Source organism: Ipomoea triloba, chromosome 5 (assembly GCF_003576645.1).
Source record: "Ipomoea triloba cultivar NCNSP0323 chromosome 5, ASM357664v1".
Taxonomy (NCBI): domain Eukaryota; kingdom Viridiplantae; phylum Streptophyta; class Magnoliopsida; order Solanales; family Convolvulaceae; genus Ipomoea; species Ipomoea triloba.
The window spans coordinates 1,067,663-1,086,406 of record NC_044920.1 but is presented as its reverse complement, the minus strand read 5'-3'; the positions used below and the strand labels follow the sequence as shown (position 1 = coordinate 1,086,406).

Below are 18,744 nucleotides of genomic sequence, written 5' to 3'. Positions count from 1 at the left end.
AATAATCATGCATTAATATAATGAGGTGTAATTAGAGTATTTAATGATATGAAGAAACATTTGTGCAGCGACAGGACACCTTGCACCATTTGTCGTGTATGGTAGGAAGTGGAGTCAGCACGCAGGTACTAGAACATTAATTAAATAACATTAAAAAGACTAAGGTTTGAGATCGAAAACGTGATATTGTCGGTTCATATTTTGGAATAATCATTTTCGAATTGGATTAATGGATATATGTTGATTAATTATTAATGGAGCCATGCAGGTACGAATCTAGAAATTTTTAGAGTGGAGACGAAGTTTAAATAAATTCAAAAATGTTCATGATGAAATATCAAACACCGATAATATGGTGTAAATGTAAAATATATTATAAATTACAATACAATGTTTATGATGGATTATGGAATAATTAAGGGGAAAACTTGAAATTAAATATATTTGATGAGTGAGGTAAAATTTTAAAACACTTTAAAATGCTATAAAAAAATTATTTATGACAAAATATGAAATATAATATTCAATTAAATAAAATAGTTCGAGTAGACTATATTTACTACATGATTTATGAAAAGTAGGCTTAAAACAAATTATTTGCATTGTCATGACTAAATCATAAAATGAAAAAGCTAAAATAAAGTCTCTCCCCTCTTTGGGACAGTCGTTATACTGTGGACCATGGGTAATGGTTGATACTACAATTGTGTTGAACTGATACTGCAGTTGTGTTGAAAGGATACTGCAGTTGCGCGAAACAAGAGGTCGTGTCATCCATCTGGAACTGTAGTTGTGTTAAACGGATACTGCAGTTGTGTTGAACTGATGAATGACCTCTGTTCCGTGCAACTGCAGTTTCCTTTCAACACAACTACAGTATTCGTTCAATACAACTGTAGTATCAGTTATGATGATGGTCCACAATATAATTTGCGCTTTGGGAGGGCTTGGAAAGCTAAAATAAAGTAAAATGTTGTTGGTGTGCCATGATCCTAGCCATACCTATAATATAAAATTTTAAAGTACAATAACTACGCACACTATTACTTAAACATTTAATGATTTACATACATGTACATTTTATTTATATATATAAGTTACTGCTATATGTGTGTGTTTTTGTATTATATATAATGGGGTGGGGAGGGAGAAGGATGAGTAGCTGCCTCCATTGCCCCTTCTGAATCCACCCCTAGAGTTGGGCCAACTCGATATATTTGTGAACAAATAAATTTTGAATAATAAATATGGGATTCAAAATTCATGTTACATGTATATATCAGTGTGGGGTGTGGGTACAAGCTCTGAATATATGGTCCTCTGATTCTTCAGTTGATGTCTTGAACGCTCCATTGAAGGGCCCCCGGGTTTCAAATGACTTGATCTTCAAAGAAGAACTTATATGCTTGTTCTTCTGAAGGGCCTCCGGATTTTAAATGGCTTGATCTTCAGGAAGTTTGGATCAACATGATAGGCATGATTTTCAAGGAGGAACTTTTACATTTAGGATCATGGGGCTTTTATTTTCATCATCATGATCTCTAATTCTCTAAATAATAAGCTTCAAAGTTATTTCTATGATTTTTCCTAGGATGAATACATAGAAATAAAATGTCCTATTTATAGCTGTGGGATAAAGAGTTTTGATAAATTTAAACTCTTTTGATATTATCTAATTAACAAATTAGATAATATCAATATTATCCAAAATCTATTTAAATATACTAATATTAAAAAATAATAATAATTAGCAAATTTTCAGTGTCAACAAATGCCCCCTCGAGACTTGCTTGTACACCACTTGAGAGCATATACCACCCGAAAGTATGTAGTGCAAGGAAGTCTCGACACTACAGTTAAGATATAAGGCCGTTTTAACTCGTGCCAAGGAGATATGAGGTCGTTTTAACTCGTGCCAAGGAGATATGGATATGAGGCCGTTTTAACTCGTGCCAAGGAGCTTTGATCGATATGAGACCGTTTTAACTCGTGCCAAGGAGCTTTGATCGATATGAGGTCGTTTTAACTCGTGCCAAGGAGTATCATTTAGCTTCCTCAATTTCAGATTTCATATGGGGTTTGCCCCTATATCGGTGCCTATGAAGAGATGAGAGGCAGAGCTCTCCCACTGGGCGTGCCAATTTGTGAACAAATAAATTTTGAATATATATATATGGAATTCAAAATTCTAGTTACAATGTGTATCAATATGCGGTGTAGGAACAAACTCTGGATATATGGTCCTCTGATTCTTCAGTTGATGTCTTGAACGCTCCATTGAAGGGCCCACGGGTTTTAAATGGCTTGATCTTCAAAGAAGAACTTATATGCTTGTTCTTCTGAAGGACCTCCGGATTTTAAATGGCTTGATCTTCAGGAGGTTTGGATCAACATGATAGGCATGATTTTCAAGGAGGAACTTTTACATTTAGGATCATGGGGCTTAGGTTTGGATCAACATGATAGGCATGATTTTCAAGAGGAACTTTTACATTTAGGATCATGGGGCTTTTATTTTCATCATCATGATCTCTAATTCTCTAAATAATAAGCTTCAAAGTTATTTCTATGATTTTTCCTAGGATGAATACATAGAAATAAAAGGTCCTATTTATAACTGTAGGATAAAGAGTTTTGATAAATTCAAACTCTTTTGATATTCTCTAATTAACAAATTAGATAATATCAATATTATCCAAAATCTATTTAAATATACTAATATTAAAAAATAATAATATTTAGCAAATTTTCAGTGGCAACAATATTATTTACTAATTTAATTGTAAATATTATTTAAACTCAGCGTTTAAATAATATTATTCATATTTTTTCCTCGTTATATCCATATATATTCTTACCCAATTTTATGATTATGAACTTGGTCTCCATAAAATCATTAATTATGATGTAGTCATAATGTAGTATTTATTAATTATTATTTATAAGATGATTAGATAAATGATCTATTAGAAGAAGTGTCAAAGAAATATGTCCAATTTACGAATATTTTGTTCCAATCAATTAACCAAATGAAAAGTTTCCAGCAATTATGACTAAATTCTTTTAAAACAAAAATTTGACCCCTGGTGATTAGAAGATTAATTAAGGTTCACACTGATCACCTAACCAATCATATTTTTCTACTACTAGAAAGATGGATCGATAAATACCAATTATCACTTCTATTGCTGATTTACTGGTGATCAATAATACTGAGAAGCAATTTTGTGGAGGTAAAAAATAAGTCCCGACTAAAATTCTTTGATTTCTAACTACTTTTAGGGTGTGTTTGAAAAGCAGTAAAATGACTTCTGGAAAATGTTTTCTGGAAATTGAGTCATTTTCCGGAAAATAGTTTCATTTCCCATGTTTGGTTGCATTCTGGAAAACTGTCTTTGTGTGTTTAGTTCATTTTCCAGAAAATGGATAGAAATGTATAATTATATATTTTTATTATTTTATTTATAATAGCAAAATATTTATAATAATATTAAAAATAATATTAATAATTTATAATAATAATAAATTTCAAAAACAAAAAAAAAAAAAAACAAACCCCCCCCCGTTCCGGCGGAAACCAGATCTGGTTTCCGCTGGAGCTCTGGTTCCTCGCCGGGAACCAAAGCAGTGCTCTGGTTTCCGGCGGAAACCATACCATGGTTTCCGCCGGAAGGTTGCTGTGTGTGCGTTTGTAATCGGCGGAAAATGACTTCCGCCCAAATTTGGCGGAAGTCATTTTCCGCCAAATGGGGCTGATTTTCCCTAGTCAACGGAAAATGATTTCCGTTGACTGGGTTTTCCATGGGTTGCCAAACACTCAAAGCCCGGAAAATGATTTCCGGAAATCATTTTTCGGGCTTCCAAACACACCCTTAAGTGGAGTCATTTCCATTTTTGGTCCTACTGTTATTGGAGCATTGCCAATTTTAGTCCACTTCATTAATTTTTGCCACATTACGACCAGTCTTATTTAGTCCTTGCCACTTTTAGTCCACCGTTAAAATTTTCGTCAAATAACCGTCCAAAACAGGGGTATTTTGAACTTTTCATGCTTTGATCATCTCCTTCCCTTTGTAGTGGTTTTCCTTACAGATTTTCATCCAATAAAGATGTCCGGCGAAAGTCATGGCTTTCTAATGTGGCTCACATGGCTTTTGTCAAACCTCTTTAATGGATAAAAATGTGTAAGGAAAACTACTGCAAAGGGTCAAAGAGATGACCAAAGCATGAAAGACCAAAAATACCCCTATTTTGAATGGCAATTTGACGAAAATTTTAACGGTGGACTAAAAGTGGCAATGACTAAATAAGACTGGCCACAATGTGGCAAAAATTAATGAAGTGGTCTAAAATTGGCAATGCCCAATAACAGTACGACCAAAAATAAAAATGACTTTTTAAGTGATTTAAAAATCAAAGAATTTCAGATATGATTGTTGTTATTATAAAATATTATTTTAAGTTTGCATACATACATGAGTTATTATATGATTAGGTATTGATCAATTCAATAATGATCCTATAATAATATTCAAATAGTTTATTATTGTGAGCATAAATATAATATGCAGTTCAACTATCAGTTTAAACTTTTAATTGAGATGGAGCATATGCTTTAATTTTTTTATCAAAGATATGTTAAAGGTCATAGGTTCGAATCTCCACGTATATCCACACCATGCTATGTTATTTTAAACTGTAACCCATTACTATGTTAACCATAGTATAGAATCAAATGTCACAAACATACCAAAGATTATAATAATAACTACATGTGTGAGCCTGACAAGACTTTAATTGTTATACCATGATCCCAACTGCGTTGTGTGGACTATAATATAATAGGCAGTCAAATGTCACAAACATGCTAAGGATTACAATAAGCATTGTTCATCACAAACACTACAAATCCACAACCCATTTAATTTACAATAATCTACAACTACATATAAAAGACATTGGACGAACCGAGACTCGCAGCTAGCGTTAATCAACATGCAACATGAAGACGCTGGCCAAGGTCAGCAAGGTACAACGTAAGACACATAAGCGTAACAACGTTAAGGAAAGACGAGTACGAGTTCAGCTTCTTCAGCTTCCTGCTCAACCTCACCATCTCCGACGACTTCCCCGCCGCCTCCTCCGCTCTTTCTCGCTGCAGCTTTTTCTCTGCTATTTCAGTGGCTGTCGCTGTTCTGACTGCTCCGGCGGGAGGATTCACTCCATCGCTGCCGCCGTGCTCCGTTTCGGTGCTCACTTTTCCTCTCCCTTCTTCCTTCTCCACCTTCATCCTCTCAAACATCACCTGCATTGCATTATATATTTATATATATGACAATTCCCATTTTTAATCTTTTTTTCATTTTTGTTACAATTTCAGTAATTATTATATTCAAGAATATTTTTTTTCACATAACTGTCTGAACCATACTATAAAATAATGTATATATATTCAGTACACAAATAATTAATTTTAGTATATTAAAATCATACTATCAAATAATGTATATTCAGTACACAAATAATAAATTTAGTATATTAAGAATGTACATTATATTTAGAGAAAGTACATTATTTGAGTATTAAAAATACACTATTTTGTATAAGTATTAAAAATACATTATTTTGTATAAGGTACATTCAATGCACGAATAATGTATTTTTAGTATATTAAAAATGTACTTTTTGTTATGATTCACATGCACAACACTATGTGAACCATGGTCCACACAATAATTTGCCTTATTTAAGAATGTGGGCTAAATAAACTCACATTACTATTCAATGACATTGTGGTCGAGTGACATGTCCAATTGAGAGATCATGAAATCTAACCTCACAATGTAATAGGGTGAGTGACAAAAAGAATAGCACTAGCTCATATAGACAGCTTGGTGAAATTTATACAGCTCAATTGGTAAAATTTGGTACCAGTAGATAGGGGTTGCAATTTACCGAAATTTTTCGGTTCGGAAAATGTGCAATTTACCGAATTTTTTCGGTTAACCGACCGAACCGAAAAATTTCGGTTAACCATTAACCGAATCGAAAAATTTAGTTCGCTTAACGGTTAAAGGAATCTTGAAGTTACGGTTGGTTAAAGGAATCTTGAAGTTACGGTTAAAGGAATCTTGAAACTTCAGTTGACGGTTAATTCGGTTCGAAAGGTCGGTTAACCGAATTAATCGAACGGTTAACTGAATATTTTATATATATAGATAAATAATTAAATATAAATACTAAATAATGAATTGGAGATGTGAAGTTATAAATGTTTGAATATATGAAGTTATGGATGATTTGTATTTTATTTTAATTGGATTTATTATTTTAGGTGTTATTTTTAGAATTTTAATTATATTTTAGGTTTAAAAAGTTCGGTTAATCGGTTAACCGACCGATTAGCCGAAAAAAAATAAATTTCGATTCGGTTAATTCAGTAACACAAACTTCGGTTCGGTTAACGGTTAAATGTTTTAAAATTTCAGTTAATTCGGATTGGTTAAAAAGGTTCGGTTAACCGAATGCACACCCCTACCAGTAGATCTGTTTAAATTAAAAACTTAAAACTTTTAAATTGTGTGTACCTTGGTTGCACGAGGCTCGAGATAGAGCAAATTGACTAACACCATCACGAGTGAAAAAAGGAGATTAAACCCCAAGAACTGCTGTGTAGTTTTGGAGTGGAGCCTTTGCGTTTGGCTGAACAGATGGCCTAAAAGCGCAGTTCCAATGCTATAAGCCATCGCCTTGAAGTAAACTGGGTATATTTTGCTCTGCGCCATTGCAAATTGTTGTCGTGGCAGCGCCTTAGCCAAAACATAGCTAGAAATAAACGTCACCCACACCGACATTCCGTACGCGAAGGCTAATCCTATCAGATTCGCCATCCCAAATGCTCTGCCGGCCCACCGGAGAATGTTCTGTTTCGCGGATTCCTTGGCCTCTCCGACCTTTTCCTCGGCCTTCTTTGCCCTGTCGGAAAGTTGTTCCTTCATGTGCTCCATCTTTCTTGACGCGTCTGTTCTGATGCCCTTCACTTTCTCCGCCGCGTCTTTTGCCGTTTCCTTCGCCGTCTCCGCCGCGCTCGCTCTTAGATTCTCTAGCCGCTCGGTTATGGCGTCCCGAGCTCCTTCCTCCATCTCGTACACCTTCTTCGCCGCCTTGTTGCCCTTATCTGCCACCGTATCTCTAACCTGTAAACAAATAACTTAATAATTGTTTCCACGTACATATAGCAGACAACACAAAAATTGTCAAATTATAAACACATAATGTGTCAAATACATTTGAAAGTTATTATTAAACCAGAATAGACCCGATCCATAGTATAATTTAACTCAAAATTACTTTGACCCAACTAAATTGGGAATAAAACCACAAAAAATTTATATATATTTACATAATAATTACTTTAAATATCATTTTAAACTATAATTTTTGAACATCACCTTCCCAAGCCCCTCGCTCACGGCGTCTCTCGCTTCTTCCTCCGCCTCATACGCCATCTCCGCCGCCTTACGGCCTTTATCCACCACCGTATCTCTCACCTTTCCCAGCCCTTCGCTGACGGCGCCTCTCGCCGCTTCCGCCTTCTCCGGGGCGGTGTCTTTCGTCCGGTCGAACGCGCCGGCGATCTTGCGCCGGCATCTCCCAAAAGCATCACACACGAGCTCTCCGGCAGTCGTCCGCCGGAGATGATGATAACTTCCGTCGCCGTCCTCCTCCTCCATCTTTTCTCCTCCCTTCCCCGCCGCAATATCCTCGGAAGATTCATGCGGAGAAATCAAAACCTTGGTGTTCCCCTGCTCTTTCTCGTACTCCACCACCACAACTCGGTGGCCGTCTTTGATTATCACGTCTTCTTGATTTTTCTCCGGCGGCGGCGGAGACAAAACCCCCGCCGTCGCTAGCGTGGTTAGGACTAGGGACAAAGCCAAAACGTTCATCATCTTCATTCAATTCTAATCTGGAGATCGATCGAGGAATATATGGGTGCAAACTAGATTCTATATATGGTGTTGCCTGGAAATATTATGATGATCGATACTCTGACAGTCCGACAAGTTCGAGAACATTTCGGGATTCTTGGGCATGCAGTTTCGAAGACTGCCACGTAGGCTTTTGATTGACGCGTGTCTACTGCATGAGAGTAATGGACTTCCATGTGTCTGAGAATGTACCAAACTTTACTGCTGACAATGTAGTGTTATTACTTCGTGTTCTGTAAGCGAGCGTTAGTTTATGTTCGTTTATTGAACACATTTTAGAGTTCGATTCATAAATGAAAAGTTAATTGTTGTGTTGTTTGGGTCTAGAACCCATCTCAACAAGTGTGATTTTAATAGCTCGAACAACAAAAGTATGAACCTCTATTAACAAAAAAAAAAAAATTACAAATGAAATTTGTAATTTTAATTTACAAAAAAGTTTGTTAATCAAAGATAGATGAAATATAACAAAATTGCAATCATGGCTCAATGGCTCTATTGTTTGCCCATGCATAATTGGTTGGAAACTAACTATGACAAAATTATAAAATTTAAAGTTCACAATAACATGAATTATTTGTCAAGAATTAAATATGAAAATAACCATCAAAATCGACAACTAAAGATCGTATTAACTCTTAAACATAATTATAAGAGAAAATAAGTATGGATAAGTGACTAGCTGATGTTATATATATACTGACCAAGAGGTAATGTATAATATTTCTAGATTTTAATCTCATTTAAATTGTATTATGGAAGGAAAAATAATATATTTTTCAGAACTAAAAAAAAACTAAAAATTTCCCACTTCTTGTTGATGAGGAAGACAACACTAATTAATCAATTTGCTGCTTATTTCATTATATTATATAGTACTGGAACATACAGTAAAATTAATCCATTTGAAATCATTAAAACATCATTCAATCTAAGTTATAAACTATAACAATTTCGACATTATTTCGGTCATATAATTTTACTCTTGCGGACAAAATCCATACATGACGCCTCCAAGATTCACATCCGGATCTGAATATAACTTTTTTTTGGTAGAGGATCATTTATTCAATTTTATAGAATCAAGTTCTGACAGTAGTTATGTGCCTGATGAGCATGGAGACAACATCCGGTGACACTCTGGAGGAAGCTTCCTTCATCTTTCTAATCCTCGTATCAGTTTCTGCTTCAAGACGCTTGACACTGGAATCTGAGCTCCCACTACACTGCACAACCAATTTTCTAATTATTACAATGATTGACAAAATTTAAACATAAAACGCGGATGAAAAAATGTTTCATGTTGGAAAACAAAACCTCGGAGATTTGCTTTTGGTAATCGGCTTCTAACTGAGTGCGGTAGTTTGTCACCTCCCTCTCTGCTTCATCGTGAGCCTGTCTCAACCGCGCCATTTTAACTGATCAACAAATCAAGTGTTCTCGACTTATAAATTTTGCTTTATCTATCTTATGAACCGATTAAAGACGGGTCTAGGGTTCCGACTTTACCATTTCTTGCAGATGCAATGATTTGTTGAGCATCCTGCTCTGCATTCAACAACATCTGAATCCCTCCTTGAGCCTTCATTGTATCCATTTTCCACTGCTCCAATCTGGTAAAATCCCATGAAATCTAAGCGATTATAGGCGTGCGTATATATATATAATGCAAGAACGTATGAATGTATGATGAATCTAGAGATCATGATAACCCGAAATTAATTGTGCGAATGTAATGACATATAATTACCTGTATGAGTGTTTGGGTTAACAGATGGACATGGGATTGAAGATGAATGGTTTAAGTAATTGTTGAGAAAAATACATTAAAAAAGTTGGTGATTTGCTAATCCACATGTTTTGGTAGTTGTTGGTTTTTGATCCTATTTAACAGGAAAACCAAGAGCAGAGAATGCTCCTAGCTTGGACCAAGTTTGTTTGTTTTTAAACTTTTTTTTTTTTTTTTTTCTGTCTTCGAAAAGTCCCATCTTTTTATTTTTTATTTTTTAAAGTGATGAGAGAAACTTACAGTCACTATTTGAGGGTGTGCAATAAATAAATCTCACATTGTGACCCTAATCGGCAAATAATTACACGAAGATAAACTAAGTCAAGTTGCCCATAGTTGACCGACTCAAACCATCTTTTATATTTTCAATTCTATGGCTATGTTTGGCATACCAAATGAAATTAAGGTGTTTTGGTAAAATTATGTTGAATAAGATGATGAGTGTAAAAAGAAACAAAAGGACATTTTTATAAACAATGATAAATTGTGTATTTTTGTAAATTAATAAGGATACAAAATTTTTAAAAAATGTTAAAAGTCATCAATAGTTTATTTGAAACACTACTTGGAGGATCGGAGCGTTTCAAAATAAACTATTATTTTAAGCTCCATAGGTTTTACCTAACCGAGTTTATAGCTTATTTTACACTTAATGGAAAAGTTAATTAGAACTTATAATTTATAAGATAGGTAAACATACAATATTTCTTTTCGGTTGCATTCCAACCAATAGTTATACCATGGATTCGGTTACAAAGGAAAATGAATAGAGTAGTTATGGATGTTAATTGTAAAATTTTCGAATCCACACTACTAGAAATGCTGCTTTTTCACTTGTTTGCATCTAGATTTTTGAAATTTTAGCTTAAATTTTCGGTTCCTACCAAATGAATTATAATTGTGCATGTGCATATACAAACGAGAATTCGATTATAGAAAATTCTTTCATTTTTCTGGATGGATTCGATTTCTTAAATGTGTTCATTTTCATTTGCTGTGATGTCAACTGCATATTTAAAATTTTCAAGTTTTTATTTTGATTGTGTTTGTATATTAACAGATGGCCGGATCGGATATGGGATTGAAGATGGTTATGTGTGATGCTTTGTCCTTTGCTAAATCGATGGGTGTTTTGCATGGTAAAGGAAATTGTATCATGTTGATTAACAATTCAAGGTTGATTAACAATGTTGGTAGATTTTCCATCCCTAATACGTATGCTACACCCTTCCAAAAGAATATTATGAGCTGAGCAACCAAAATAAAACACCAGCAATATACTCGGATTTGACCCGATCTTGGCTTGGAAAAAATTATCTTTGGAAAAATAATGAGCTTTGTATAGTTTGGAGACAAGAGAATCGGGATTGGTAATGAATCTCCAGCCTTGTTTTGTGATAAGCGTATAATTGATTATATTTAATCCACATATTTAAGCTTGTTTTTCCACTAACTTTGTATAGTTTGTATTCAATATAACCTTGATTTTTTTTTATTTTGATTGATAAATGCAAAATATACTTTATTTAGAAAAATGTAAAGAAATTAAGTTATGTTGTAATTAATTAGGTGATTTATCTAATCCTAATTTGCATGTTAATCTCTAAATTATCTAATATTTTATGGTGTTGGTGGAATTCATAGGTGATGAAAGTAGGTGGAGCCAAAAAGACAAAACAAAGAAGAATGACAAAAAACGAAGAGGAAAAAGCACAAGAAGATGAGGATCATCAGCAGCAATATTAATTGCATAGAGAAAAAGAACCAAATCAAAAAAGCAAGAGGAGAAGGATGTACTACATTGCAGTCTGGGCTACGTACGCCCCGCCGAACCAGCCTGGGTGACAACACGCATTTTTGACCCTTTTTTTGCTCCACTTGATGCCTATAGGCCTCCTCCTTTCCCAAATCAGACCTAGGCTAAGCAAGATGTAGAACTTAGAGCAAAAACACTTGTTTTTTTTTTTTCCTTTCTTTTCTTTTGTTTGTTTTGTATTTTCTACTTCATTTAAGTTATGCAAGTTTATTTTCCTTATGCTTTATGTAAAAAACACTCCATTTTCCCTTGCTTCTTCATTTAAATTATGCACGTTTATCTTGAATGCTACATTTTTAACAATTTCATAAAGGGAATATTTATAATATTGAATCATAAGCTTATACAAGGAGGTTTGTTTGCATATTGTCAATAATTACTAACTATTTTTATTGGCAAGTAATTGGAGAGTTCTTGCTACAACGGAAGTTGGGTAAAAACTCAAGCCACTTCTTGTACAACCCAAATATCTCGTTACGGAAGTAGGGGACGAATTGGGGGGCCTAATATACCGAGGAGCTTCAAGAGCTCGAGGTTGAGTCACACATATTGTTATAAATCTCTTGCTCTAATTCAAGGGACAGAATGGTCTTGAATTCATTAGTGTATGACCCTCTTCATACATGATTATTGTTCTCCCTAATCTATGAGTATATGTAGCATCTTGATAAGTAATAACTCCTAGTTTAAATCCATCTTTATTTCTTATGTTTTTAGTTTGTTAGTTAATTTATGTTTATGATTGTGCTTGGATTCTCGTTAGTGGGTTAAAAAACCCCAAAAGTAAATAATTGCACAAGTATGTGCCATAACGCCAATCCCAAACGACAAAACTAAACCGAACTATATCTCATTTTTGACAACGATCATTTTGCAAGAAGGGCAACATTGAAAGCATGAAGTCTTTTAAATCCCAGACCACCAGTACGCTTCAAATTCTTTCCTAGGATAACCAATGAAGGTCACCATGCATCTTTATTTTGCCACCAAAACTTATTGTGCATGTTGGCATTGCTTGGGCGTCGGGACTCTTAAGTATAATTTCTTTTCCAACTCTAGAAAGGATTTTTTTTATTCCAACATCTAACTCTCTATTTGATACGGAGTATTTAGAATACTTAATGATTGGTAATATTTTGCAAATGTTAAATCTGATAATGATATTTTTGTAATTATAATTAGACAATGATTAGTAATGATTAACAAGAGAAATTTGTAGTCATTATCTGAAAATGCGCACTAGGTAAATTCCGCCTTGTGACCTTAATCAGCAAAAGATCACAAAGATGTAAACCAGTTTAGATTGCCCATAATTGACATGCTCAAACTATCTTTTATATTTTTAACTTTGTATTTCATACTTTCTCAACTCTAGAATGCACGAGTTATTAAAAAAAATTGTATTACTGTGATCACCATTTTTGACGTTTAGAAAACAACTTTTTCAAAAATTTCAACCTTTTTTTATAAAATATAAAAATTTATAAAAATGTCTTTCATTTTTCATCTAAAACACATTTTTTTTTTCATGTAATAAGCAAGCCCTAGGACACATATTTCATAGAAGTTTATTTCTCTTGTGGCTTAGTGACAAAAAAATAAAGAGTTAATACCCAATATAGTCCTCGACTATAGTGGTTTTACTCAATTTAGTCTTAAATGACTTTTTGTGCTCAATATAGTCCTCGACTTTGATGGTTTTACCCAATTTAGTCCTTTGTTAAAAATTCTGTTAGTTAACGGTTATAAATACGGTCCTAATGGTAATTTCTCATCCTCCATCCCATTTAGGATGATTCCTTCTTCTTCCCCTTATTAAGATCCACGCAGAAATGTAAATTTTCGCACTAAATCAACTTCAATCCTAAATAAATAAATACAGAGTAAATAAATATTTGGCTACGAAAATTTACATTTCTGCATGGATCTTAATAAGGGGAAGAAGAAGGAATCATCCTAAATGGGATGAAGGACGAGAAATTACTATTAGGACCATATTTCTAATTGTCCACTAACAGAATTTTTAACAAAGGACTAAATTGAGTAAAATCATTAAAGTCGAGGACTAAATTGAGCACAAAAAGTCATTTAGGACTAAATTGAGTAAAACCACTATAGTCAAGGAATATATCAGGTATTAACTCAAAAAATAAATAATTAAAGCGCTTAAAATTAGTAACTCAGTCGTAAAAGGGAAAGGAAGTTCTCCCTATGCGATAGCCGAGGCGAGATGGAAGACATTGAGGATTTGCTCGCAGGAAGCGGCGGAGGATCACCGCCCGGTTTCCGGCTGCCGCTAACGGCGGCGGTCGTCGGAGTCAATCCCAAGCAGCGGAAGAGGAGTGGTCTCCGGAAGTCCACCTTTCCCCAAGATTTACCCCCGAGTACCGCCAATCAGACCCCCAAAATCCCAGGCACTGAGGTTCTTACCCTATTTTTAGAGCTTAGAGCTTAGACTTATGTATATATATGTGTGTTTTTGTGTTCGTATTTGTTCTATGCAGCTGATTCATATGTGTGTATGTGTGTATATTGCAGACAATTTATGTAAAGACATTCGGCTGTTCGCATAACCAGGTACAGATTTTATCCTTTCATACAAAGGAAAAGGAATAGAGTAGTTATGGATGCTTATTCTAAAATTTTAGAATCCACACTACTATAAATGTTGCTTTTTCACAGATTTTTGAAATTTTAGCTTAAATTTTTGGTTTCAACCCAATGAATTACAAACGAGAATCGGATTATAGAAAAATCTTCCATTTTTCTGGATTGATTCGTTTTCTTAAATGTGTTCATTTTCATTTGCTGTGATTTCAACTCTACATATTTAATTTCTTTCAAGTTTTTATTTTGATTGCCTTTGTATTATTCTTTCTCTGACAGAGTGACTCGGAATATATGGCCGGTCAGCTTTCTGCATTTGGTTATGCTTTGACTGATGACCCCAATGAGGCAGACCTGTGGCTAATAAACACGTGAGTTTTTATCTTTTTGAAGTTTTTATGTAGTTGCTGCTCAAGACTGATGCAAAAGTATGGAATTCTTAAAGTTGCTCTCGCCCTGTACTATATCAGTATTGCAGGCCAAATTTTAAAGATGTGCCTATAAATTTGTAGTGGCTACTTTCTGCCTTTATGAAATTCTCTGTGAGCTTTGAAATGTTATTTGATATTAATATATGATTTTTATTCACATTTCTTTCCATTTGATTTCTATGATATGATGCAGCTGCACAGTTAAATCCCCTAGTCAGTCTGCCATGGATACTCTTTTAACTAGAGGGAGAAATGCAAAAAAGCCACTGGTTGTGGCAGGGTGTGTGCCTCAAGGAAGCCGCAATTTGAAAGAACTGGAAGGCGTTAGTATAGTTGGGGTTCAGCAGATTGACCGTGTGGTAGAAGTTGTGGAAGAGACTTTGAAAGGTCATGAAGTCCGCCTTCTAACCCGTAAAACATTACCAGCACTTGACCTGCCGAAGGTGTGAAATTCAATTACCCCCCTTTTATATTTTTAATATATATATGTAGTTTATTCTTGAAGATAAAGTTGCATTAACCACTCAACAGGTGAGGAAGAATGAGTTCATTGAGATTCTTCCAATTAATGTTGGATGTTTAGGTGCATGCACATATTGCAAGACAAAACATGCCCGTGGTCATTTAGGAAGCTACACTGTTGAAAGTCTTGTGAGTTCAGTTACTCCCACAAAATAGAATTCTGTTGAGTCATGGTTGCTTGGGACCTTTTTAGCATTTACACTAAGCAAATATAACATTTTAGGTGGGACGGGTCAAAAATGTTGTTGCTGATGGAGTGAAGGAGATCTGGTTGAGTAGTGAAGACACTGGGGCATATGGTATACCTTCTCTTGGACTATTCTGTATTAAGTGCAAGCACACTCTTAACTGTATTAAAGGGTTCTTGTTTGTGAGAACTCACATTTTTAGTTTTTGCCAAAATATGTGTTTGTGTAATTGTGTTTACATGTATATATAAAATTGTAGATAGATGGGCTAGTATCCAAGAAGCAAGGAAAGCCATCTAGTGAAAAGGACAATGCATGAAACTTATGATTTGTTGTCTTAAACCATTTTGCAGGTCGTGATATTGGAGTTAATCTTCCAATTCTGTTAAATGCTATAGTTTCTGGGCTTCCCTCAGATGGAAGCACAATGCTTCGCATTGGGATGACTAATCCTCCTTATATCCTTGAACACTTGAAGGAAATAGCTGATGTTTTGCGTCATCCGTGTGTTTACTCTTTTCTTCATGTACCCGTTCAATCTGGAAGTGATGCCGTCTTGAGTGTAAGTTTGAGATTGTGTAAATGTTTTCCATCAAACTCTTATTGGTTTTTCTTTGATGTTCCTTACAACCACTCTTTCTTTGTCCTTCATATGGTGTTTGCCAAAAAACTTCTGCTTATGGCCTTTTCAATTTGATAATTTATTGTTTTTATAGGCAATGAATCGTGAATACACTGTAGCAGAGTTCAGGAAGGTGGTGGATACATTAACTGAACTAGTCCCTGGAATGCAGATTGCCACAGATATAATATGTGGATTTCCTGGTCTGTTACAAAATCTTGCTGTATTCTATATTTTTGGTATTATATTGGCTTCCAATGCAAAATATATATATATATATATATAAAATGCTGCAGCACTGAAAATATCCAATTTATGCCTGTCATTGTCCAATTCATATTTTCCATAAACTTGATGTGCTACCCATGGATTTGTATTGATTCCAAATGCTGTTCAAACCTAAATCAATTTACCCATAGGAGCTCTAGATGTTGAAAAATATTCTGAAATTCAATGCATTTTGCAAGCCAAGCAGTTTAATCCTTTGGGTCCTCTTGCAGCAAAATGCTAATGAAGCAAGTTTATGGCTAATCAACTAACCTATGGCTTCTTCATTAATCAATACTTTCTAGAGTTAAGAAACTTTTTATGCTATAATGATGAGTTCTTAAAAAAGCGAAAAGTAGTAGCCATGCACAATTGAATTGCATCTATAAAAATGTAGAATCCGAATGCCAAGTAATTGTAGTTAAATGACAAATTCATTATGGTGAATTGTTTCTCTACCTACCTGTTGACTCAATTTCCAAGGTTCTGTGAATTAAAGTACTTTTGTTGAAACATTATGGCTTCTCAGGTGAAACTGATGAAGATTTTGCTCAGACTGTTAACCTTGTTAGGGATTATCAGCTTCCTCAAGTTCATATATCACAGTTTTATCCCAGACCTGGTATGTTGCTTTTGATTACTAGTTTTATTTCTTTTTTCATTTGAATATTTGTGGTTGATGGAGCATGAGTACAAATAAAGAGAAGATGTAAGGGCAAAAACTTAGTTATTTATGATGGAAAAGTAGAAACAGTGGTGTAATTTTTTTAATGTAAAGTTGGGTAGTGTTAAGTTAGTTCACCTACGACTTTAATATTCCCAAAGAAAATGGAAAGTTGGTGAGCCTTTGCATCTCAAATTAGAATAGAGGACATATTGAATGGCAAGAAAATTTAAGTGGGACACAGTATTGCTACCCATCAAATCTGTACCTTCCACTGAAGCTGGGTTGTTAAAGTGTAGACTGATTTATTCCCTATCAATTTAGTCCAGCTTATTCCTACTAAGCAATCAATGTGTTTGTATTTATATATTTATGTATGTAGCGCACTTGTATTGGACGAATAGTTTCATTTTCTACTACTACGCATTTAATAAAAGTTGAAGTGTCTTTGGACCAACATAAATTTTGAATTGCCCATGGCTATTTCTTTTTGAAGAGTGTGGGGGAGAGATTTGGATTTTCTCTTAAAATGAAGAAAGCAATTGAGCTAATCCTTGAGAAAGGATAGTTGAAGGATAAGAGCACTATTGCAAAAATCGGCCTAGGCGGCCGCCTGGGCGCTAGGCGCCCCTAGGCCGAGGCGAATAAGCCTCTAGGCGGCCGACCGCCTAGGCACCTAACTCGCCCGAGTCGGCCTTGTAGATGCTGAAACATCACATTTGGGATGATGTTCTATGCACTTTTTGTGTGTGTGTGGATAGTTTATGATTATATTTATGCGCTTGTTTTGTCTATCTTTTTTATACTATCCAGAACATCATTTAGCTTAGTAAATCTGTGTCAGGAACTCCTGCTGCAAGGATGAAGAAAGTTCCTAGTAATGTGGTGAAGAATCGAAGTCGTGAGTTAACTGCTGTATTTGAGTCGTTTACTCCATATACTGGAATGGAGGGCAAAGTTGAAAGGATATGGATTACAGATATCGCTTCTGATGGAGTTCACTTGGTAAGATTATACTCCATATTGTATTATTGTATCAGTTGGCCAGGGCAGTCTCATGGATTTTTCTTCATTTGATGCTTTTATTTGTCAGTTTAGACTTTCTAAATCTGTATGCTCTCTCATTGGTCTAGGTGGGACACACAAAGGGATACATTCAGGTGCTGGTGGTTGGTCCTAGGAGCATGCTGGGATCCTCGGCTATCGTAAAGATAACATCAGTAGGAAGATGGTCAGTTTTCGGAGAAGTGATCGAGGTCCTTACCCAAAATAACCGGGATAGAAACAAAGCCAGAGGGTCTCCTTGCACCAACTCACATGAAAACTGTGCATGTTCCAAAGAGCCAGAGTCATGTGCCTGTGCCTCAACTTCTTGCTGTCAAACTGAAACTACAGTTCCAAAGAACGACTCGAGACAAGTCGACAAACAAAACGCAAACCTCATTGGGTGGTTGCTCAGGAAGCGGAAGAACCATTTGCATAGAAAGGAGGCCGAGACAGTACTACATGAATCTAAGAACATTCAAGGAGTGTCAACCAGTCACGCTACGGTCACGTTATCAAGTGGAATCGTTTTCGGTTTATTGACATTAATAGCACTATTATTGTTTCTGGGCTTCATGAATTTGTCATCCAACTGAATCCTTGTCTGCAGTATACTGTTTTGAAAGACTCAAGTTTGAGAGAGTAGTCAGGACTATAGAGCATACTACTAGGTTTCTTGCCAAAGCTGGAATTTTTATTATTATTTTTTTCAATTCTTGCAAAAAGCAACAATTTTGTATCTGTTGAGTTTTGACAAATTGTAATTTATGCACATTGTTAGAACTGTTTTATTTGAATCTATG

General features: G+C 35.0%; 3 protein-coding genes across 3 annotated transcripts; 1 reads left to right on the top strand and 2 right to left on the bottom strand.

Annotated features, from left to right (window-relative positions):
* Window positions 1-4,825: 4,825 nt before the first annotated feature.
* On the bottom strand, window positions 4,826-8,271 carry LOC116021124. The gene is made up of 3 exons (XM_031261734.1): window positions 7,452-8,271; window positions 6,588-7,196; window positions 4,826-5,305 (listed from the first exon to the last, which is right to left on the bottom strand). The coding sequence occupies exons 1-3, from the start codon at window positions 7,956-7,958 to the stop codon at window positions 4,991-4,993; spliced, it is 1,431 nt and encodes a 476-aa protein (XP_031117594.1). The 5' UTR covers window positions 7,959-8,271; the 3' UTR covers window positions 4,826-4,990.
* A 559-nt stretch (window positions 8,272-8,830) lies between these two features.
* LOC116018887 (V-type proton ATPase subunit G1-like) lies at window positions 8,831-9,826 on the bottom strand. Its single transcript, XM_031258913.1, has 4 exons — window positions 9,742-9,826; window positions 9,501-9,604; window positions 9,309-9,409; window positions 8,831-9,217 (listed from the first exon to the last, which is right to left on the bottom strand). The coding sequence occupies exons 2-4, from the start codon at window positions 9,586-9,588 to the stop codon at window positions 9,074-9,076; spliced, it is 333 nt and encodes a 110-aa protein (XP_031114773.1). The 5' UTR covers window positions 9,589-9,604; window positions 9,742-9,826; the 3' UTR covers window positions 8,831-9,073.
* A 3,950-nt stretch (window positions 9,827-13,776) lies between these two features.
* LOC116019457 (threonylcarbamoyladenosine tRNA methylthiotransferase) lies at window positions 13,777-18,724 on the top strand. The gene is made up of 11 exons (XM_031259666.1): window positions 13,777-14,018; window positions 14,135-14,173; window positions 14,483-14,574; window positions 14,828-15,077; window positions 15,166-15,285; window positions 15,380-15,455; window positions 15,698-15,906; window positions 16,061-16,169; window positions 16,763-16,855; window positions 17,742-17,902; window positions 18,031-18,724. The coding sequence occupies exons 1-11, from the start codon at window positions 13,827-13,829 to the stop codon at window positions 18,535-18,537; spliced, it is 1,848 nt and encodes a 615-aa protein (XP_031115526.1). The 5' UTR covers window positions 13,777-13,826; the 3' UTR covers window positions 18,538-18,724.
* The last annotated feature ends 20 nt before the right edge of the window (window positions 18,725-18,744 follow it).